Source organism: Dendropsophus ebraccatus, chromosome 15 (assembly GCF_027789765.1).
Source record: "Dendropsophus ebraccatus isolate aDenEbr1 chromosome 15, aDenEbr1.pat, whole genome shotgun sequence".
NCBI lineage: Eukaryota > Metazoa > Chordata > Amphibia > Anura > Hylidae > Dendropsophus > Dendropsophus ebraccatus.
This window is the reverse complement of record NC_091468.1, coordinates 21,924,800-21,949,310: the sequence shown is the minus strand read 5'-3', so window position 1 is coordinate 21,949,310 and position 24,511 is coordinate 21,924,800. Positions and strand designations below refer to the sequence as shown.

The window sequence follows — 24,511 nt, the reverse complement described above, 5'->3', positions numbered from 1 at the left end:
CTGGTTTGGGATTTCCCATGATGCACTTTGTCTCCTGTGATGTCTAACTGACTCTGTAGAACTGTTAGATGGCTTACATCTTGTTCAGACAATCAGAGCTGAGCAATCTGAGTCATCTGACAAAGGAAGGCTGGCCTAACAGGGCTAAGACCCGCCTCCCTCTTGATGATGTCATTGTCATAAAATGGCTGCCAAAGAGCAGTCTGGGGTAAACGGTCATTAGGTAAGAATGAATTTACGTCACTTCCTGGTGGGGGATAAGACAGGGAAGGGGGGCAGATAGGGGATTGAAGCATATTACAGAGTTATATAACTTTGTAATGTGTTTCAATTACTGAAAAAGCTTTTCGCTGGAGTACCCCTTTAAGCATATTGTGTGATGTCTGCTAAAGCTGGTGTATCTAGGTCTGTGATACTATGTGTCTGAACCTATCATGCGTGAGGCTGTCTGCTGAGCTGGTGTATCTAAGCCTGTCGTCTGATACTGTCTGTTGAGATGGTGTATCTAGGCCTACCACATGTGATAGTCTGCTAAGATGCTGTATCTAAGCTTGGTGTATGTGATAATGTCTGATGAGGTTCTGTATCTAAGCTTATCACTGCGTTTTTGTATCTTCTCCTCTAATGTATGACACAGTGTAATGTTTTTTATGCTAAGCTGCTGTATCTAAGCTTGTCGTACAAGATAAAATCTGTAAAGCTTCTGCTTTATGATACACCAGCCCAGAAAAAGTATCTAAGCCCTACATGTGTGATACTGTTCACATACCATGAGAATGAAATCCAACATGGCTGATCACCTTCCCCTGCTTTTACACATCATTGAGCATCACAAATAACCTCAGATACAATGTATATCATCCTGGCAGTGACCCCGGGTCAGGCCTGTCTGTGGTACACCGTGTCCTGCCACCCTCCTGATTACTTGCCTGGGTATGGCTAGCACAGCTTAAAGGGGTTATCCAGCGCTACAAAAACATGGCCACTTTTCCCCCTCTCGTCTCCAGTTCAGGTGCAGTTTGCAATTAAGCTCCATTTACTTCAATGGAACAGAGTTTCAAAACCCCACCCAATCTGGAGACGAGAGGGGGAAATTGGCCATGTTTTTGTAGTGCTGGATAACCCCTTTAAGGTTTGTTATATCTGCTTACTGGTCTGGCGATGATGAGGAGGCAAGTATGGCTATTACCTTCCTCTTTGGCGCCATTCCGATGCAGCTTTAGCTTCGGCTGTCCAGGCATGATGGGAATTGTAGTTTTGCAACAGCAGGAAGGCTGAAGGTTTCCCATTCCTGTTTTAAAGGGTGCTCCGCTGGAAAACATTCATCCCCAGTCACACCACACTATCATAGAGTTGTATGGTGCAGCAGTGTAATGGAATAAGGTCTCATCCAACCCCTCCTCACTGCAATCACATGCCATGTAGGAGGTACAGTATGGGCACATATAGGTCTACAGGCACCATATTTGTCCCTATGGGGTCCTGCCAGTAGGGGGCGCTGGGGTCCAGACTCCTTGGCTGCAAGAGACCCAGAAGTAGTATTATTAATAATAATAATATTATTATCATCTATTAGCATGTTATGTTGAGGGCCTGTCTCAACCTGTGGATCCCCTGTAGTAGAACTATAACTCCCAGCATGGCCTCCTTGTGGCTTTGTACCCTTCCTCTCCTGTGCACATGGCATAGTCCTCTCTGCTACAGAGCCCTTCCTCCTCCTCTCTGCTGTGTATATAACCTTTGTACACAGTAATCTGACCCTCCTGGACTACAAGTCCCGTCATGCATCGCTCCTGCCTGTTCCCTGTGCGCTCTGCCCCTGGATGTAACAGACAGAGAGGAGTGATCAGTGATCGGAGCTGGAGACCGATCACTGGGGATCTGCCAGCCGCACACCGCTGATCCCAGGGAGCTGCCGCACACCGCTGATCCTGAGGAGGGCGCTGTTCACACAGGTGACTATTACCGCTTGTGGTACCGTGTATTCTGCTGTCTGATCGCGCACATCGCATCTTGCTATTTCTCCAGTTATCATGCACGATCAGATCGGCCGATGATCTATACGTTTTGCAGTAGGTAGCGGCTGTATAACCCTACACAGATCGGGCAGAGTGAAATCCCACCCGCTGCCTGATCTTTAGGAAATATCTGGGCTCCCTGATAAACGAGCAGGGCTGTGTTCACACCTTGCACAGTATATGGTTTATTCATCCTACTATACAGCTGTATATATTGTAAGACAATGGAGGTGTGTGTGTGTGTGTGTGTGTGTGTGTGTGGGGGGGACCTTCTTATTCTCTCCTTCTGTAGATTTGTGTGTTCCCCTTTAATTGTCCTCTAGCCCCCCCCTGTTTCTCATATGTGTTCATTCTGTACTGAAAAAAACCACAGCTACTTTATTGCAAAAACAGCGCCACCCCTGTCTTCAGGCTGTGTGTGGTATTACAATTGGACTTGATTTACTTCAATGGAAGTGAGTTGCAAAACTACTTCCAAACTGATGACCGGGGTGGCGCTGTTTCTGGAAAAAGCGGCCATATTTTTCTAAGTCTAATGATCAGTCTTGGTCCATGACTGAAGCATTGGTTAGCACTGTGGTTTTCACTGTTGCACCCTGACAGGTGGGTGAGGTCGGCAGAGAGTCACTATGAGACAAGCTGGGGGGGTCATCGGATTGTCTGCCCTGAGACCTGGTGTAAGGGCCCTATTCCACCGGACGATTATCGTTACATCGTTCGAATCCAAACGATAATCGTTTGAATAGTAGTTAACAACTAACAACCGAACGAGAAATCGTTGATTGTTTAATAAGACCTGGACCTATTTTTATCGTTGCTCGTTCGCAAATTGTTCGCATTGAATAAGTAACGATTGTCTTTCCATGTAAATGGGTGAACGATTTCAGGTCTTTCGTAATAGCGGTTGTTTGGATTGTTTATTGTTAACGATTATGCGAACGGTAATCGTCCAGTGGAATAGGGCCCTAAGGTAATGGCCCCCCCTGACTGTAGATGCACGCCCGGCTGGGCAGAGGGCGCATAAATTGTGTGTATAGAAAGTGGAGAACGTTCCTGCGTCTCAGGCTCGCTCAGCCATTCAGCAGCAGAAGTGGGACACCGCTACAACCGCAGAATGGTCCAGTCTCATCTCAGACCGGAAGGCAGCTGGAAGCGGGGAGGTAAGTGCATGTAATTCACTTACCCCCTTCCCCAACGATTGTGAAAAAAGGGGAGTACCCCTTTAATGAGCCCTAAAAATATAACTATATAGTATACCTAAAAATGATGAGCATAGATATCCACAAAAAATAAATTTTATTAAATAAAATATAATGAATACAAATATTAAAAACAAGGAGAGAAAAAAATGTCCAGAATGCAACATAACAGGACAAACCCACAATACAGGGATGGAAATTGTAAACCTATATCACTAGAGTCTGGACACCAGGACAGTCACAACACGATGGGAGAGTTCTTGGACATGTTTTGAGCATTCTTGATATGTGTAGACACTAGATCAGTGATTTTCAACCTATTTTGAGCCGCGGCACACTTTTTATACTTAAAAAATCACCACCAACCAAAATGGCACAAAATGACACTAAAACAGTACATATTATACATATCAGTCCCATGTAAACTCATACATACAGTCCCACGTATATGAGCACATAATTATCAGCACCATATACTGTGGTGATGTGCACTGTATAGCGCCACAGTATATGGTGCTGATAATTGTGTGGCTCATATACTGCAATATAAAGGTGTACAATGAGAAGTACTATGGCCATGAGGCCAGAGTACAAATGCCCCCTGCTTTGCCCTCATACAGTAATAATGCCACTTGCAGTATGCCCCCATATATTAATAATGCCCCCTGCAGTATGCCCCCATATATTAATAATGCCCCCTGCAGTATGCCGCCATATAATATTGCCCCCTGCAGTATGCCTCATATAATAATAATGCCCCCTGCAGTATGCCCCATATAATAATAATGCCCCCTGCAGTATGCCGCCATATAATAATGCCCCCTGCAGTATGCCCTATATAATAATAATGCCCCCTGCAGTATGCCCCCATATATTAATAATGCCCCTGCAGTATGCCCCCATATAATAATAATGCCCCCTGCAGTATGCCCCATATATTAATGCCTCCTGCAGTATGCCCCCATATAATAATAATGCCCCTGCAGTATGCCCCCATATAATAATAATGCCCCCCTGCAGTATGCCCCCATATATTAATAATGCCCCCTGCAGTATGCCCCCATATATTAATAATGCCCCGAGCAGTATGCCCCCATATATTAATAATGCCCCCTGCAGTATACCAATATGCACCAATAGTTTAAAAAAAAAAACTAAACAAACAAAACATCCTACCCACCTAATCGGCGCTGTGTGGCTGCAGGCAGCAGCTCTCCCTCCTCTTCAGGCTCCATCCTGTGAGCCGCGGGGACTGAACCTCCAGCAGACGTGATGACGTCACGTCCCGGCGTCCCATAGGCTGCTGGCATGAAGTGCCGCGGCCTATGGGATTGAATGTCAGAGCAGGACGCTGACAGGTCCAGCTCCGATATTCTGCTCGATTGAATGTTTCGCCCGCTCACTGTGTGAGTGGGCGGAACATCAAACCGATCGGCATATCCCTAGAAGCTGCGCAGACGCAGCTTCTAGGGATATTAAAGGGACAGTGTCGCATTTCCCACCGGGATCCCGCGGCACCCCTGGCAGGTTCTCACGGCGCACCAGTGTGCCGCGGCACCCCGGTTGGGAAACGCTTCACTAGATAGTGACAGTATTAGGTGGGGGGGGGGGGAAGTAATGGAGACCTATGTCAGCCATATAGGCAAGTAGCACAATAATATTTTCTCTCCTTGTTTTTAATATGTGTTAATATTTTATTTAATAAAATAGATAATTTTTTTTTTTTATATCTATGTCCATAATTTTTAAGTATACAATATAGTTAGACTTGTAGGCCTCATTAAAGGTGTACTCTATCTATGCCCATAATTTTTAAGTATACTATGTTGTGAGTTTTTTCCTTATTAATGGTAGGAAGTGCGGTGTATATACAAAGTGCTTATTAAAGTTTTCATATAGTTTTATACTGAGGCTACATCGCAGATTGGCACTTTTTGTGTCATAAGTATAACTATATTAGCTGAGAAATCGCTTTTTAAAGAGTCACTGTCGTATTTTTTTTTTGGGGGGGGGGGCAGAAATCAATAGTCCAGGCGATTTTAAGAAACTTTGTAATTGGGTTTTTTAGGCAAATCTGCCATTATCTGCATTCAAAAAGACTTTCCCCAGGTGCCCCTCCCTCCCTCCTCTTTTCCATTCACTGCAAATTATCAGGAAATTGTGTCTTGTTGCATCAGACACAACCCTGTCTGTTCTATGAAGAGGGGAGGGGGGAGGACGACGGAGGGAGATTAGTCGCCAGCAGAGAACAAGGGATTACACAGTGGGAGATGTGTGAAAGCCAGTATTTAGAGGTCAGAGAGGTCAATGCTGACTGTCAGAGGAGATAGCCCGGTGATGTAGCTGTAAATTAACTCTTTGTTGTCCTGTTTTGGTGCCTCATCTCCCTCCACCCCTCCCCTCTCCATAGACAACCATGAAGACAGGGGGTTAGATTCAAACTGCTTTTTCATGATAAAAATGCATTTTTCGACAAAAAAACCCAATTACAAAGTTTCTTAAAATCGCTTGTACTATTGAATTCTGCAAAAAAAATAAAATAAATAAAACGACAGTGACACTTTAAACAGAACTGAGCTACTGTGTCCTGGGGGCCGTGCACCGATATTGTACAGTTATTTGTACATGGTGAAGCTGATGATAGCGTGGCCTTGTAAAAGATAATGGCCGCAAAGAGTAACACCTGTACCAGTCCTCCCCAACCTATGGCTGATGCAAAACTACAACTCCCAATATGCCTAGCCAAGGGCTGCAGCAGGTGGAGAGCCACATATTTGGGAACCCTGCCCTATACTAAGTGAATGGTGCTATCCTGTATGTAACAATATGCTGGGGCATCCTCTGTGACCTCGCAGGGCAGACAATAGCTGGCAGTCACTTTGCGGGGGCCGTGGCCGGACATCTAGGCCCTCCGATTCGGAGCAAGGACATGTTGTGCCAATGTTGCAATGAAATAAAAAAATGTATTGTTCATCCATAACATTTGGTGTCATTCCAACAGGAGCCTCCCCTACAGAGAGCAGGAGATACCCTAGTGTCTGTGCAGTGAAATTGTGTATATATATATATATATATATATATATATATATATATATATATATATATATAATATAAAATTATAATATATAATCTATATCAGGTCCTGTGTCACAGATAGTGTGAAGCAGTTCACTTTCATAGTCTGATCATGCTGGGGGTTGTAGTTCTGCAGCATCCAGAGGGCCACCAGTCGGAGCCCACCACATTACAGGGTATAGGTTGGCAGACTATCTGCCCTTGTACCTCGCTGGCTCTTATGGTAAGCGGACATGCCCAGACCCTGAGTCACTTCATTATGGCCTCATTCTCCCCCCCCCCCCCCCCCCCCCCCACTTCTCTGGTAGGACATATTACAGTGAGACTGATCTGAAGTTTAGTGTACTTTTTTTTTTTTTTTTTTTTTTCCCTTCTTTTTTTGGTATTTTAGCACCAAGAACATCTAAAAATAGCTGAAAAAGAATCCTCACCCATCAGTTTACATGTCAGGGGATAAGAGAGGATTTATAGTGGTTTTATTATTCTATCTCCCCCCTCGTCAGGATCATGGTCCAGTTTGTCTACAGTCCTCCTGCACTCGGGACAATGTCTTGGATTGTGTCCAGAGAGGAGATAAATCCAATACTATTCATATGCAGCGGCTTAAGCTTACTGCCCTAAAGCTGGCTCTGCACATAAGATGGTTGTCAGCTAAACAATCAGTAGTTAGCCATCTACAATATACACATGCACACTCATCTCAGCCGAGCATGTACGTGTTTTCAATGGGGAGAGATAAATAAGTTTCTGGCATATTTCTTCCTGGCTTATTTCCCCAAGAACAAAGGGATCCAACATGTCTAATCCTTCTCTCCATGATATCCTCTGTCGGGATGTTGGGACACACTATCATTTATATCGTCCAACATATATCTAGTGTTTAGCCAGCTTATATTAAATGACAGCAAGCAGAGATCTTAAAGTGTCACTGTCACTGTGGTTCTGTTATTGCTGGAAAGTAGCTGTGCCTTTTCTCATCCTAAATAACCTCTTAAACACAAAGTATAATAGTAAACTGCATAAAACTCTTGCTGCTTAATTGATGTGTGCCCCCTAGTGGTAGATTTATCCTGAAACACACCCAATTGCTATTTCTTCTAATAGAACCTGCTGTAAATGTATATTTTCCAGATACAAGCCTAGGGTCATAATCGTCTTATAAAACATTCAGGCTGTTGACGGATCCTGATTTCCTCACTTCATGTTCACAGGGATATTTCCTGGACGTTTCCTTTGTATCGTGAAATGTAAACAAAGGTGGTGAGCGACCATGTTTGCTCCTGATACTATTGTAGGTTTATTGTGAGCCTGGTGTTTTATTGACTTTCCTCGTTCTTAAAGGAGACTCACCATGATGAATGTATACTTGGCTTTGGAACAAGCAATGTTTTTCTGAACCTAGGTCGTCCTTTTCTGTCCAAAATGGGGCCTGTCTACACTGTAACTATGAGAAAAATCAATGAGGGAGATTTATCAAACATGGTGTACAGTGAAACTGGCTCAGTTGCCCCTAGCAACCAATCAGACTCCATGTTTCATTCTTCAGACTCTTTGGAAAATGAAAGGTGGAATCTGATTGGTTGCTAGGGGCAACTGAGCCAGTTTCGTTTTACACCATGTTTGATAAATCCCCCCCCTTTGTGTTGCCCTTAGTAACCAGTCATGCTCATTGTGGGAGACCTATCAAATCCTGCAGTTGCCCATAGCAACCAATCAGATTTCTGTTTTCATTTAAAAAAAAAAAGTCCTTTTAAGACCTAAAAAGCTGATTGGTTGCTATGGGCACTGTTCCCCAGTACAGGATTTGATAAATTTCCCCCCCATTGTCCATAATCTCAATTCTGATTGGTTCCTAAAGACAACAGATTGTATAGACCAGCAGGTAATAGAGATCGTGCGGGATAAGTCACCTTAGATACAGAGATTGAAGGAAAGTTTCACTTGATAGACTGTTTACAAAAGTGGGGTGCTGGTCTTGACCTTCTGTTGTAGGTTCACGCGTGTGTTGCCTTTGGCCACTTTGTACAAACCACGCACTTTGCCCTTTGTAGTTGTTTACAGTGATTTATATATCTCTTCTTTTTTAGGGTGCCTTCACACATACCGTATCACTGCGGATTTATCGCTGCGAGTTTCTCACACATAAATCCACAGTGATACTGATTGCTATAAGTCCATGTATGTGTATTCTTGCTGCGTGTTTGGTGCGATTTTGATGCATGTTTGGTGCGATTTTTACATACGAGTTTTGATTTTCACAGGAGAGTTTAACACCACAAAAAACGCAGCTACTTTCGTGCAAGTTTCATGCGAGTTTTGTGCGACAAATATGCAGCGATACGGTATGTGTGAAGGCACCCTTATACTGGACAATTACTTGATTTCTGCATGAGACAATGTGTTTGGTCTAGGACACTGAGTAGGGCCCCTAGTGCAAGGGCTGATCAGCGGTAGAAAGCGAGCGACGACCAGTCATGTCAGAGCTCGCTTGCACCTCGTTCCCTGTTACATGTGTTGAAAGCAAGCAGGTAAGTGCGGGCGTGGGTGTCTCAGGAATCTGTAGGAGGGGCTCCCTGGGAGCCCATAGGTGATGGCGCTCTGCTGCGATGGATCGTTGTTTGGTGGTTCTACCTTCTAATATCCATCTATATACAGATCAATAATTCGTTCCGATAATCTTTAATGGTGGTCAATTTATGTGGCAATAATGGGAATTGTAGTTTTGCAGCAACTGTAGGGTTAAAGGTTCTCCATCCCCTGAGGTAAAGCATGGATCCACGGATTGGCTCTTTGTTGATGCACGTATACTAAGGCCCCCGATGACAATTAGGAGAAGGTTCCAGTCATAAGGCCGCTCACAAGGACATGTCATTTATAGTGTTTATTGTCCTCTCTTGCAGAAATCATGTTCCTGGAGATCCTGGCAGCCCTCCTAGTGGGGGCGATCCTTTACCACTTTGTGTTTAGAACAAAAGATGACACCCTGGCCATGGGGGACGGCTGGTGGGGCGCCGGGTCCAGACAAGAAGACGACAGTGAAGAAATCCTCCCCTTCAAGATTGAAACCTCTGATGAAGAACTGAATGTAAGGCGGTTGTGATTTTTGTGTACTGGGTCATCTTGGGTGGACGTTCACCATAAACAGGAGGATTGTGATACTATAGGAATACCCCTTGCTTTATGTTATAGGTGGACATACATAGTTTAGACCACTCTAATCATGTGTCTCTTCCCAGGACTTGTTCCGTCGTATCGATGAGACCAGGTACACCGAGCCTCTGGAGGGCAGCCGCTTCAACTATGGCTTCAACTCCAAGCATCTCAGGAAGGTGGTGTCCTACTGGAGAGAACGCTTCAACTGGAAAAAGCAGCTGGAAATCCTGAACCAGTATCCACACTTCAAGACCAAGATTGAAGGTACCTGCTCCTGACATCATGTCTTTACCCCCTATAGTTACACATGGAGGTCATGTTAATGCTGCAGTCTTATGGGAGTCTTGGCATAGCATAAAATGTGTTGACTAATTGTCACTTAAAAAAAAATAAAAAATTATATATTCTTGTCAAAAGTCTTAATAGCTTAGGGTCTAGGTGCTGACTCCCCCTCACCCTATCTAGCTGACCTGGGGATACAAGCTGAGTGCTTCTCCCTGCTTGTTCTAATTATTGATGGAAATCTGATTTGCCTAACCCAAATCTAATGACTTTTTAAGTGTCTGGAAAGACACAGTACAGTCTCCTTCCAGACTTCTCTTGGAAATTGGAACAATTGGAAAGCGGAAAAACGTATTAAAGACTAATGAGTTAATAATGGGCTGTGTAACAGGGGGAGCGACTAGCTGAAGACAGGGCAAATGCCCGATTTCTGGCTGGTACGCATCTTTTGTACCCGCAAATAAATTTATCCTTATTGGCCGCACATCTTCCTATATAAACAGGGGTTGGTTTCTGTGGCTGCGAAAGATAAAGGGAGGCCCACAGAACAGATATGTATATGTGTGTGTAATATAATATTTATATATAATCTTTGCTGTCAGTTTCCAGATCACAAGCAGCAGTCTATACTTGCCAGCCACGCTGCTTGTGATCCGGAATCTGGTCCACCGGCTGTATCTTCAGGCCGCTGCCTCCTCCAGAATGACTGAGGAGGGACCTGAAGATTCGCCCGAAGTGAGGACCAGGAAGGCAGATAGCGTCTCACAAGCAGTGTGACTGGTAAGTATAGACTGCTGCTTGTGATCTGAAAACTGTCAGCACGGACATATCCTATATACATAACTGTTCTGTCAGTTTCCAGGGCTGCATGAATGACACATGGATCGTTCATGCAGCTCATCTGCTAGATTTCTCCTGCCGTGTAAAGGCACAGCAAACGAGCCGTGCTGATCGGTGCTCATTTGTGGCCACCACGGCCATGAAATAGTTGTGTGTAAAAGGACTCTTAAGAATCGATATCCTATTAATTGGATTTAGGTTTGATGACTTTGACTCCAGATTGTTGAAACTCTAAGGGTCAGTTCACACGTACAGACTCACAGCGTAAATCTCGCTGCGAGTCTGTCAGGTCCTGGCAGTTCACTGTCATTACATACTCGCAGCTGTCTGAACGACCGCTGCGTGTATGCAATTCTGCCGGCCCCTTAACCCCTTCTGCTGCCGCCCAGCTCCTGCTCTGTATACATTACCTCTCCTCGCTGCACGGGGTCCTGGCGTACTGCTCTCCCGCCCGGCCAATCAGTGTGTTGCCCAGCCGCAGCCACACTGATTGGCCGGGCGTGAGAGCAGCACGCCGGGACCCCGTGCAGCGACGAGAGGTAATGTATACAGAGCAGGAGCTGAAGGGGTTAAGGGGCCGGCAGAATTGCATACATGCAGCGGTCGTTCAGACAGCTGCGAGTATGTAGTGACAGTGAACTGCCAGGACCTGACAGACTCGCAGCGAGATTTACGCTGCGAGTCTGTACATGTGAACTGACCCTCAACACAGATGCTGTGGCCCAACCCACAAGTTTTTATTTTTTTCACTTTCTACCTTCCCTGTTGACTTAGCTATCATAGTATCATGTGTGTTACATTGTAAGATGGCTGGAGCTATACCTATATCACTGTATATTAAACCGTTTCACACACACATATTTATAGCAATGTGAACTTTAGAACGTGATGTCATGGCCCTTTAAACTGCGCTTACCTTTTACACAGATCCTATCTTGATGTCAGATTTATTATCTCTGAGCTCGCCGTCCACTTGTTGGTTAATGAGCAATCGTCCCGCTCCGTAATTATCTGTCATTCCTGCCCTAGTTTCTTCCCCTGGTCCAGTGGGAATATTACACGTGGGAAATGTGTAGGTTTTTAATTAAATATGATTCCCCCAGAATTAGTTACAGAAGGACGTTGCTTCTAGAAATAACCAGGATTAATTATGGCACATTTCCCGGTCATCTCCTTTGATGTGTATATTTGTCACATACTTTAATCTCTCTGGAAAATCAAAGAGGGCAAAGTCCATTTAGCAGGAATGCAACTTTTTTTTCTTTTTCTTGTAAATGCAACTCAATGTCTGTGATCAGCTAACATAGTTAAGTCCCTATTCCATGGAGCGATGCAGAGGAGCAAACAAGTGCTATTAGCGCTCGTTTGCTCCTCGTTCCCTGCTCACTGCCGCCACTATTCCATGTGTCGTCAGCAAGCAGGTGAGTGCGGGAGGGGCCGCGGGGAGGTGCGTGGGAGCTGCCCAAGTGATTGCTAGATCGTCCGGGCAGCCCATGAGGGATAGCGGCGGTCTGCTGCCGCCGCTCCTATTCCACGGAGCGACGGCAGCAGATCGCTGCCGTATCAGTTGCTTGTTTTTCGACATGTTTGAAAAACAAGCGACACAACGATCAGCCGACATGAACGATCTTGGCTGATCGTTGCCCTCTATTCCACGGCCGATAATCGCTCCGTGGAATAGGGCCTTTAGGCTATGTTCAGACATGGTAAGAGACTGGCCGTTCCGTGACCTGAATTTGGATGCGGCCGCATCCAAATTCCCCGCTGCTCACAATGGAGCGTGCAGATGGAGCCGCACGCTCCATTGTGTGAACTGGCATGTCAGTTTCTCGCGGCGCCACTAGGGATCCCGGCCGGAGTGTATACCATTGGGGAGATGTATTAAAAGGCGAAAATGCCTTTTTTCGGCACAGATTGGCCCAATTAGCGGAAAAGTATTCACAAAAGGTCTTTTTGCAAATATTTTATTCGCATTGGGCCAATCTGCTCCATCTTCACCAGTGGGGCGGAGAGGGGTGTGTGGCAGCACGCAGAGGGGGGCGCGGTCTCTGCATGTGCCGCATTTATCATTTTTTCCAAGGGAAAAATTATGCTGAAACCTACGCCAGCTCTGAGATTATTCGCACGGATGGCCTCTGTGCATACAGGATTTATGGAGAGGCAATGCACCTCTACATAAATCCCCTGAGCTCCGGAGCTGCGGGACATTTGTAAGCCCGCCGTAAAAAACACCGGACTTCATAAATGTCCCCCAATGTGTATACACTCCAGCCAGGATTCCCTCAGCCTTCAGCACAACGTAAGTTCCACACTACTCACGCCCTGTGGCTACAACGGCCGTGATTAGTACCGAACGTACGTTGTGTGAACATAGCCTTATACTTGTAGGACTCGTGCATATTTGTGCAAATACTTTCATTTAGCAAATTTGCCACCTTCTCCTGATATGCTGCTATTTTCCTCCCATTGTTGACAGCTCGTTGTCTAGGTTACAGACCACCACTCTGCACTAAAAGCAGTGGTCTGTATATATAATATATTATACAGCATTTATACACTATGGGGGAGATTTATCATATGGTGTAAAATTTAGACTGGTGCAAACTGCCCACAGCAGCCAATCACTGCTCAGCTTCTAGCTCTGGTAAAGTGAAAGAGGAGCTGTGATTGGTTCCTGTGGGCAATTTGCACCAGTCTAAATTTTACACCATTTGATAAATCAGGGCCAATATCTATACACACACCAATCAGCCCACTGCTTGCTCGACCTGGAGACCGACAATATATTCCATACTTGTTACTAACTTTTCTGTCTCTGTCTCTTTAGCCCAGTTCTGAGCTGCTTCTTTTGCTGAAGACACAGAAAACTGTACAGGAGCTGCTCCTCCTCCCCATTCCCTTCTGAGATGGCTCATGTAAATAGTTTTGCTGGCCAGCTGTCTCTGTACTGTGTAAAGCGGGAGAGTTAATCTAAGGTTAAGTTACTTGTGACTCTACTGTGATTCACCCTCCTGGCCCCACAGAAACCATGCAGATACAGCCGGCCAGGGACTTGTTTACATGAGGGAGGATGGAGAGACTGAGAGAAAAGCACAGATTTCTGTGTCTTCAGCAGAAAGCAGCTGAGAACTGGGGGAAGGAGACTGAAAAGGTAATAACTGGTATGAATTGTTAGCTTCTAGGAGGGGGGATGATTTAACATGTATTTTACTTGAGTGGAATAACCCTTTAACTATAACAGTTGAGATGGGAATACCCCTTTTAATGGTGCGTTCACACCTACAGGATCTGCAGCTGATTTTCTGCAGCAGATTTCATTTAAATAACTGAACACAGCATCAAATCTGCTGCAGATCTGCTGCAGATCCTGTAGGTGTGAACACACCCTAAAAGAGTTTTCATACAGTGTAACTCTCTAGAATATATTCACTTCCATTGGTAGGGACACAAAAGAAGGACCTGTCCTGTTCTACAGACAACTTATTGATCTAAATATGATCTCTGTAATAGTTATGGCCCTTGGCTGTCTGGGCATGACGACCCTGGCTTGGGTTTATTATTTGCTGGAGGTAGAAGAACTCTGTTCCCCTTTTTCTGTGTTTGTTATAGCAATGTGAACTTTGGGAAGTGATGTCATTGCCATTGTAAACTGGGCTAACCTGTTGTCAGATCAGTTATCAGGGCCAAATTAACTCTTAAAGGAATGGGACCAAAGTCGCTCTTAAAGGGATGTTACCAAAGACTCTCTCTAGATCAACTTCTTGTATGTTTCCTCCAGGCATCAATATCCATTTTCTCCATGTAAAGCCGAAAAACCTCCCCGCGGGTCGGAAGGCGAAGCCTCTTATCATGGTTCACGGCTGGCCTGGATCTTTCTATGAATTCTACAAAATCATCCCCCTCCTGACCGATCCTGCCAGCCACGGCCTCAGCGATGAGCATATCTTTGAGGTTATCTGTCCGTCCATTCCTGGGTATGGCTTCTCAGAAGCTTCTCACAAGCAAGGTACTGTGGGTGTGTATAGAAAGCAATTTATTAGCTATAGGACCACTTACGTAGGTTTTCCTTATTTACTAATGGGTAAAGTATCACTGTCCACCATGTTACACCCACAGTAGAGCTGCAGTACAGTCATGGTCACTGTGTCAACAAGCCTGCTAGCTCACATTACACCTGCCCCTCTTGTTTCGTCCCATATTCCCTGTTAGTACACTCCTATGGTCACAATCCTCTTGCTCTGCAGAATTTGACTGAATTGGTGTAGAGGCTGCTGCAATCACAGGACTGTATGAACTAGCAGATCTCCTCCATGGATGCACAAAACTTGTAAATCCCTTCTTGGCTAAGAGACTTAAGATTCTATCTATCTATAGCTATCTATCTCTATCTCTATCTGTCATTTTATTGTTATGTCCTTCTGCAACGGACATCAACCGGGAGGAAGTAAAGGACTGCTGTAACTTAGGTGTCTTCTTACTCCTTCCATACTAAAATGTATTCCTGCATGTGAATGATAAACTGCATAGAGCAAACACATTTTTATGTATTTAAATGTATTTAAAACAGGGAATGGAAACGTACAGCCCTCCAGCTGCTGCACAACTATCTGTTTAGGCATGATGGGAATTGTAGTTTTCTTACAGCTGGAGGGTTGCAGGTTCTCCTTCCCTGACTTAAAGGGAAAAATGTATTTTTGTTGTATCCTTCTTTCAGGATGTGACTCTGTCGCGGTCGCTCGGATCTTCTACAAGCTGATGCGGAGGTTGGGCTTCCGGGAGTTTTATGCGCAGGGAGGAGACTGGGGGTCAATGATCTGCACAATCCTCTCCCAGATTGCTCCCAGGTAACACTAGTGCGCTATTCTTCATGACCCCCGCTATCTGTCACTTGCAGCTGATTCCATATCATTAGAGGCCAAGTATTATCAGTCTACAGGGAGGTGGCAGATGACTGAGGTAAGGGGTACGCATCGGCTCATGTCCTACTGGTTGTAGGTGAATTCACATTAATCTGCTGAAAAAAATGCTGTAAACAGCAGGAGAATATATTTACAGAAATCAAGTAGAGTGAGAGCTGGGCGGCTGGCACTACTAATTCCACAGTCCTGTGAGCGATTCAATGAGTGGCAAGCTGTAACGTGGATGATATGCACGGCTAGTGGAAATGCTGAACGCCAAAGCATACAGTCCAACATGGAAAAAGTAGAAAAACGAGGGCGGTCACTCACCACAATAGTTGCCGAGAAATCCTTTATTCATCCAGGAATGAACATAGCAGGGAAGGGGGAAGGTGAAAGAACGGGTGCAATCAGACAATCAGATTGTCTGATTGCACCCGTTCTTTCACCTTCCCCCTTCCCTGCTATGTTCATTCCTGGATGAATAAAGGATTTATCTTCAACTATTGTGGTGAGTGACCGCCCTCATTTTTCTTCTTTTTCCATATTTACGGAAATGTTTTTCTACATTTTTTTTTTCCCCTTTTAGTAACGTGAAGGGATTGCATCTGAACATGGTCGCCGTGCTGAGCCCCAGTCTGCCTGTGCTGCTCTCCATATTTTTTGGTCGCTGGTTCCCGGGGCTTTTTGGCTTTCAGGACGAGGATGTGAGGAGGATGTTTCCCATTGCGCAAAAGTTTTTCTTTAACACCATGAAGGAGAGCGGCTACATGCACATCCAATCCACCAAGCCAGATACTGCAGGTGAGAAAACTGGGAGTCCTTAAAGGGGTACTACGGAGAAATAACATTTGTTTTTAACTCATCTGGTTTCAGAAAGTTATACAGATTAGTAAATTACTTTCACTTAAAAATCTCAAGTCTTCAGGTACTTATCAGCTGATGTATGTCCTGCAGGATGTAATGTATTTTCTCCAGTCTCACACGGTGCTCTCTGCTGCCCCCTCTGTCCATGTCAGGAACTGTCCAGAGCAGGAGAGGTTCTCTATGGGGATTTGCTACAGTTTTGGACAGTCCCTGGTGGCAGCAGAAAGCGCTGTGTGAGGGTGCGTTCACACTGAGCGGGCGAGGATTCCTCTTGCAATTTCCACCTTTTTACCCCAGTTTAACCGCACCTTGGGGTTATGTTCACACAACGTATGGTTTGTATAAATCACAGCTGTTGTTGCAATTTGCAACAACGGCCGTGATTTATACAAACCATACATTGTCTCTGAATGAATGGAATCCCAGCTGGAGCGTATACACACAGTATACGCTCCGGCCGGGGATTCAATCCGGCCACAGGAAAAACTGACATGTCAGTTTTCTGCGACTGCTATTCATTGAATAGTGACCGCAGAGAACCTGTCCGTTCACACAATGGAGCGTGTGGCCGGAGCGCATTGTGTGCAATGGTGAATTCGGATTCGGTCGGGCATCACAGAATGACCGGTGTTTTAAAAAGTGTGAACATGGCCTCAGGCTGGAAAGAATACACCACTTCCTGCAGGACATACAGCAGCTGATAAGTACTGGAAGACTTGAGATGTTTAAATGGAAGTCATTTACAAATCTGTATAACATTTTGACACCAATTGATTTAAAAACTTATTTTTCACAGGAGCACCTCCTTTAAGGTGTTTTATGAGATCAGAAAACATGGCCGCTGCCTTGCAGAAACAGCGCCACTCTTTCTCCTAGGTTGTGTGCTTTATTGCAGTTCATCCCCATTCACTGTGGATACAGGTGACCCTTGTGTGCTCTGACCCACTGTATAAAACCGCACAGGACAGATCCCCTACACCATGTTGGCTTTCATACTACTTTGTATATCACATAGATATGACATCCTTATGCTCTCCTGTAATGTATGGGAAAGATTTACCAACAGGGATAAATATAGTTTGCATTACGTCTTCTACCTCCAGCTATCCAGCTTCTCCTGACGCCATCTGTCCTGTTAGAAGTTGTAAAACATCCTACATGTTATCTGGCGCTTGTGTTCCTTGCAGGCATCTCACCTCGCCCATCCTGTGTGGGAAGACATTTTGTTGCGGCGTATGTTCCCTATGGGAGTATGTGGTGTGGTGTTATACACAGCGCTCACTATTTACTACGTCCATTCTGCACAGTGGAGATTGCCCAAAGCAACCAATCAGTTTCCATCTTTTAGGAACCTTTTTAGATCTGGAATCAGGTTGCCACCAATTCTATCAAGTGTGATATATATATATATATGTGTGTCAGAGAGCTTCATTGGACATAACACGACAGTAGTTTCCAATGTGAAAGACTCCAACTGTTGTGATACTACAGTTCCTAACATATCCATATTTTATAGCAGGGTGTCAGGGCATAATAGGAGTAGTAGTGGGGCGGCAAGTTTGATCCCACTTGAGGTCAAAATGAACATCATTTATAGTAAGCGGGTTGTTCCGTAACAGCTTGTAGACAACAGGGCGCAGCTGTCGGGGTATGATGGGAGGTGTAGTCGTACAATGACTGGAGTGGAGCAGGATGGAGGGGTTAGTGGAGGCCATTGGACTTTACTGTTTATTTTAAGGCATAGTGGGATTTGTAGTTTTGTTGGTGGCCAAAGCCACAGGGCATGCTGTGTGTAGTAGTTCCACAAGCAGGAAAGCCATGGCCTAGGCCAGGGGTAGGGAACCTTGGCTCTCCTGTTGTTGCAAAACTACAACTCCCATCATGTCAAGACAGCTAAAGCTTTAGCTTTGGTTGCCCAGGCATGATGGGTGTTGTAGTTTTGCAACAGCTGAGGAGCCAAGGTTCCCTACTTCTGGCCTAGGAGCTTTATCAGTAACAGGTTCACTTTAAGGACATAATATTAGATAATCCGTTTAGAGCCATTTGTTCAGTGCGCTCCATGGATGCCAGACAGACTGTGCAGGATCAGTGACGCCAGTACCATATATACCCAGGCCCGGATCTGGTTGTCGCTTTCATGAATTAAAGCCATTAATCTGAGATCTCCGCCGCGGCTCTTTCACCTAATTGCAGATCTGTAGCTGAATCAGACTTCGATCCTGTTCTCACTCGGCATCTGCTCCTGCTTAAAGCCAAATATTAATGAAATATCAGGGCAATGAGCCAAGTCCCTGCCTGCCGCCGCTGGTATATATAGAGTCCTAATGTGCAGCGTGTGCCTACTCATAATCTGCTCCAGAGAACGTCACAGACAAGATCAGTCCAAAGATGACAACATGTTCGCCTCGAGGCATCGGCTGATATACTGGTAGTCCATCTTTTCACTGAAATAGTCAACTTCCCTACATGTGATCTGTTACATACTTGTAGATCACTTAAAGGGAATCTGTCAGCTTTCACAGATCCAACTGTGCTTCCATAATGTAGAAAAATGCTTTTACTCTGTAGTACAAAGAGGCTTTTCCGAGTTCCTGAAGAGCTGCAAGCTGTAGCACTTCCTTACCCCCCCCCCTTCCCCCATACCTGACTGCTGGGACTCTGCTCAAGCAGACAGGGGGAGAGAAACTGGACCAATGTGCATGCATCCTGAGCCTGTCTGCCTCCTCCAGGGGATCCACACAGCGCCTGAAGGGAAAGATTTCCCACTTATCTACTACCATCCATAAAGTTCTGGGCAGCTGTCCCTTGTATAAATATGTATTACTACTATGTACTCAGAGCTGCCGCCCCTCCCTCCCCCTTTTAGTTTGGCATCAATTTCAGTAGTTCGCTGCTTTTGTGATGTAGCCCCTCCTTGCAGTGGTCCTATTGCAGCTTTCCTTTATGCTTACATAGCACCTTGCAAACCCAGTGCATAAGTAACCCTCCTCTCTGCCTACATGTCACCTGTATTAGTGTTATCCGATGACACGTGCCACCCTGATCAGTGCGGCATAGCAAAGAGCAGTAGGTGCTGCCATGTGATTGGCCAAACAAGTAAGGGAAAGGTCCTGTGTGAGTACTGCTGGTAACTATGCAGGTTTTTATGTGAACCAATAAAGTGACCGCTTCCCTCTCCCACACCATGCTGTTCATAGACACACAAAGAGAAACTGCAGCTACATCCCCCTTCTCCCTAAGTTATTTTTACAATGTTACTATATGTGTGTTGAATTTTTCCCCCCTCCATATTGTTCTCATTGATTTCACTGCTCACTTCCAAGCAGATCTGTGCTGCAGAGTGACCCCCCCCCTCTTTTTTCCCCCCTTTACAGGATGTGGTCTGAACAACTCTCCTGTAGGACTTGCTGCTTATATTCTGGAGAAGTTTTCTACCTGGACAGACCCGAACTTCCGTGATTATGAGGATGGCGGCCTAGAGAAGTACGTAATGTCCATTATATGGATGGAGAGGCTACACCGGCTAAAGATGGGGGGGAGGGAGGGGTGACCACAATAATGGAAGGGCATGTATCGCCTATATTTTCTCTTACTGATTAGATTCAGATACCAAATCTTTTTTCTGACTGTAATCTTTTTTTACTTCATCTTTCTTACATTGTTATGGGGGCTGCCTTCTTGCCTGAGCTGTTTTTAACAGCATTTAGTGACATGCTTTACAGCAAGCCTTATGTACATAGACGGTAACAGCCAGACTCTGTCTCCTTGAGATGAATGTGAAACATTACTGAGCGCGCTCTGTGACCTGTGAAGAGGTCATTCCACAGGGAGCTGCCATGCTGTACAGATCACTTTACAGCAGCCTCCTCTTATCACCACAGACATAACGATGTTACTCAGATGCTTAGATACACAGCAGCTGTGTACCGCATTAGTCTTCATGTCTAGTTTCAGCTTGTCCTGGTCCATATATATAACAGGGGAACCTGCGGCCCTCCAGCTGCTGCAAAACTACAATTGCTATGATGCTTTGGCTGTCTAAGCATGATGGGAATTATAGTTTAGCATCCCTATTATATAAAGTCACGTTTAATGGCCTAGCTGATACTGAGTTCTTGGTCTCCTCCAGAAAGTACACCTTGGATGACCTTCTGACCAACATCATGATCTACTGGCTCACCGGCTCTATTGTGTCTTCCATGAGGCTTTACAAGGAGAACATGGGCAGAGGAGTTGGCACGGCCAAACATGACAAGTATGTAACCTCTGCAGTGATTGGTGGGTTCTCTCTCTCTCTCTCTCTCTCTCTATCTATCTATCTATCTATTATTACAGTGAAGGTGTATTCACTCCTCCAGGTAGCTTTGTACTTTAAATTGTATCTAGAGCCCTAAAATACAAAGTGAGAAGCTGCAGCTGCATCCCCCTCCTCTCCCCTCCACCATGTTTTACTCTGCTAAACTTTAATTACTCCTGTTGGTCCCTTTCTCCGATCCCCGTACAGGGGGCACATGCTCCGCCAGCCTCTTTAGCTATTCTCACAACACAAGCTGCTGTATACTGGGCCACCATGTTTAGCTGATAGCACAAACTAAGGCAATTCTGCCTTATATGTTGTACTTGTTGTTTCCAGCTGTATTCACCATCTCCCTTCTCATCTCCTCCAGACTACCTGTCAAGGTCCCCACCGGTGTCGCCTCCTTCCCCAATGAGCTCCTGCATTGTCCCCTCCTCTGGGCCAAGCAGAAATTTCTCAACATCGTCTCCTTTAACCTTATGCCCCGGGGCGGCCATTTTGCAGCCTTTGAAGAGCCGGAGCTTCTGGCTAAAGATATCCTGCAGTTTGTAGGGAAAGTGGAACAGAAGTGATGACGTCTTAAATTCTAGATGACGGAATGTATCTTCACTGTTGACGCCGCTGCTGCTGCGGGCGCTCCGCTAAGGACAGACATAACCTCAACTTGCTCTTATAGCACTTATATTTTTTGTAGAAATTTATAGAAAAGTCTTGGATACATTTCTGAGTAATTCTTATGATGATTCCTGAAGATGGTGGCACAGTACCCCGGAGAAGGTGGAAGTTGTAGATTTTGCAGACAGAAGAACTGAGGGTAAGATGGGTGCCCCCCATACACAGGTGGGGACATACTAAACATATACATCCCCCTCGTCTCATGCTCTCGCCTCATGCTCCACACAATTTTTTCACAAACCACATTTCACCCATACGGTTTAAGCCCCCCCCCCCCCCCACCTCACCCCCCTCTTTAAAGGAGAAGTCCGAGCATTTTGAAAATCTGGCAGGGGCAGGAGGGAATTTTATAACCAGTAGTCACCATGCCTGCAGTGAGCAGCGGGACCGACCTCGGGACCCCTGCCGGGCTTCGGGATCTCAGTGCTGCACACATCACAACCCGACTCAGTGACCTGGGGTGAGATACCACACCAATCACTGATAGGCTGAGCGGCCAGTCAATCGGAACAGGCATGTGACATCATTACAACTTGGGGGGAAAATGCCTTCCAGCAGGGGTCCTGAGGCCGGTCGCACTGCTCACCGTGGGCACGGAGACAGGTAAGTGCCTACTCATCAAATTCCCCCCTGCCCCTGCTGGATTTTCAAAATGGCTGGCCTTCTCCTTTAATTTGGTGCCAGGAATGTGACACAGTACAAGCCATATCCCCCACATATACAGTGGTAGTGCAAGCCACCTCCCCCCCCCCCCAATGTATAGTGGTACTGTTCAAGTCACCCACCCTTCCACATATACAGTAATATGGTGCAAGACACATTACCCCCCACCCCATATACAGGGAGAGACACATCCACCCCTCACACATACAGTAATAAGACACATTTAACAACACTTATGGTGCGCCCCTTCCCCATACATAATGTAAGCCTCCAGCTGCTGTCAGACTATAACTCCTAGCAACACCTGCGCTGGGAGTTGTAATTTTGCAGTGGTTCATGACCTGCACCCTGCTACAGAACATGTAGAGAGCCGCACATAGGTGATAACTGGGTATGGATGAGATTTACAGAAATTTTACTTGTTCTGATCTTTTGTTCTATTCATAGACAAGTCAGATAACACACCGGATAGTTTATACAGGAGAGAGCGCCCTCTAGTGGTGATTTGTGCCACTCTCCTCACATTGACCCACAGCACTGTAGTGGACCAGTTTTTATATACATGTAAGGGAAATGTGTCTCTGTAATATGAATCTTCTCAGCAACTGAACCATTACTTTCTACATTTTCCATTTGTTCTGTTTCCTTAACATTTTATAAAAACAAAACTTTTTTTGTGTTAAATTCTTAATTTTTACAAACCGAATGCCTTATAATGGTCTGATATTACTACTAGCGATTGTTTATTGTGAATGAATCTTTTTGCAGAGATTAGATTTCTTTATGGGTTGTATTAGTAATAAAACTGATGGAATAACCTTATTAGAGAGCGGTGTGACGATTTACTGGTGGATTGGCGCTCATTCAAACAACTAATGCCACACTTTTACTTGTCCATTGAAGGCCTGCGATTGTTTTTTTTTTTTTTTTTTTAACTTCAATGTGTCCCTACCTGCTGCTGCCAGATGACGCCCTAGGTCAGGGGTGGGGAACATTGGCTCTCCAGCTGTTGCAAAACTACAACTCCCATCATGCCTGGACAGCCAAAGCAAAGCTAAACCTTTGGCTGTCTATGCATGATGGGAGTTATAGTTTTGCAACAGCTAAAGAGCCAAGGTTCCCTACCCCTTGCCTAGGTGGTTGCCTACCCTGCCTATGCTTTGTCCGTGCCCTGTCATGGGCTATACAATGTGAACATGGCCTAACGTAATCTTTTTTTTGTGGTACATGGTGGGACTGTTGTTCTCAACCAAAAACAGCGCTGCCCCTGTCCTCAGGTTGCGTGTAGTATTACACCTTGGCTCCATTCACTTCAATAGATGTGAGTTGCAATACCAAACACAAACTCCAGCATTCAGAGTCAATGGGAGCATTCCAGTCGTGTGCAGGAGGCCTAAGTGGTCTAATGTCAGATCAAGTGTCTAACCCATCCGGCTTCTAACTTATCATATAGCATGATCCAGTGTTGGCGCGTGTTAAGACTGGTTTAAGTTTATACAGTGTAAATAATACACAGTATTAGGTGAACCCAAAGATCCTGGCCTTAAAGTCAACAGTGAATTTAGACACCAGACATGCTTCCTTAAGCTCTGTCTTGCATACCTCCAGTGGCGTAGCTACCGTGGTCGCGGCGGCCCGCGAGGCCCCCCCCCCTTGACACCACACTGCCCCCTCCCATTCCCTCTTGTGACCGCAAGCAGGATTTTGCTTGCGGTCACAAGAAGGAGGCTGGGATGGCCCCCCCGGCTAACCCGCGGCTCCCCCGTCTGTCCCGTCCCCAGCAGCACATGTATCAGTGAGGTCAGTGTGCACCGGGGAAGTACTTCCAGTGCAGGGTGCGTCTATAACAAGCACCCCCGTGCCGGAAGTAACATCCCCAGCGCACACACTAACCTCACTGATGCTTGTGCTGCCGGGGACGGGACGGGATAGACCGGGGGAGCCGCGCGGCAGCCGACAGCCAGACCGAAGGAGCCGCGTGCCAGCCGACAGCCAGACCGAAGGAGCCGCGTGCCAGCCGACAGCCAGACCGGACTGCAGGAGGAGAGAGACACGGCGGGGGAGTAAGTTGTCAGGTGAGTTGTTGTGTTTTGTCTTTTTTGCACAGACTGGGTGCTATCTATGAGGGGTATTACCTGGGGGGGGGGGCGCATCTATAAGGGGTATAACCTCGGGGGAGCCATCTAATAGGTTGTATTAAGGGGCGGTCTTGGCATTTCTGGGGCCCCAAGCGAAGTTATGTCTGGGGCCCCCCCCTCGACACGCGTTCCAAAACAATAGACCGCTGTGTGTTGCCCCCAATAGTATATACCCCTTGTGTCCTGCCCCCAGTAGTATATACCCCTTGTTTGCTTCCCCCAGTAGTATATAGACCCCTGTGTGTTCCCCCAGTTATATATAGCCCCCCGTGTGCTCCCCCAGAAGTATATATAGAAGTATTATATAGACCCCTTGTGTGCTGCCCCAGTAGTATACAGACCCCTGTGTGCTCCCCCAGTTATAAATAGACCACCTGTGTTCCTCACAAGTAGAATATAGACCCCT

General features: G+C 45.8%; 1 protein-coding gene across 4 annotated transcripts in view; it reads left to right on the top strand.

Annotated features, from left to right (window-relative positions):
* Positions 1-22,789, top strand: part of EPHX1 (epoxide hydrolase 1) — a 28,789-nt gene extending 6,000 nt beyond the window's left edge. The window contains exons 1-9 of one of the 4 annotated variants that reach the window (XM_069954247.1): positions 1,791-1,955; positions 9,193-9,377; positions 9,529-9,709; positions 14,346-14,573; positions 15,282-15,411; positions 16,055-16,269; positions 19,707-19,815; positions 20,462-20,587; positions 21,000-22,789. In XM_069954247.1, coding sequence (XP_069810348.1) covers positions 9,198-9,377; positions 9,529-9,709; positions 14,346-14,573; positions 15,282-15,411; positions 16,055-16,269; positions 19,707-19,815; positions 20,462-20,587; positions 21,000-21,201 — 1,371 coding nt within the window. In that variant the 5' untranslated portion in view covers positions 1,791-1,955; positions 9,193-9,197 and the 3' untranslated portion in view covers positions 21,202-22,789. Of the gene's footprint in view, positions 1-1,790; positions 1,956-3,117; positions 3,179-8,085; positions 8,175-9,192; positions 9,378-9,528; positions 9,710-14,345; positions 14,574-15,281; positions 15,412-16,054; positions 16,270-19,706; positions 19,816-20,461; positions 20,588-20,999 lie in introns of those variants that run through there. The other 3 variants (XM_069954246.1, XM_069954248.1, XM_069954250.1) reach the window with 3 other exon arrangements.
* Positions 22,790-24,511: the final 1,722 nt, after the last annotated feature.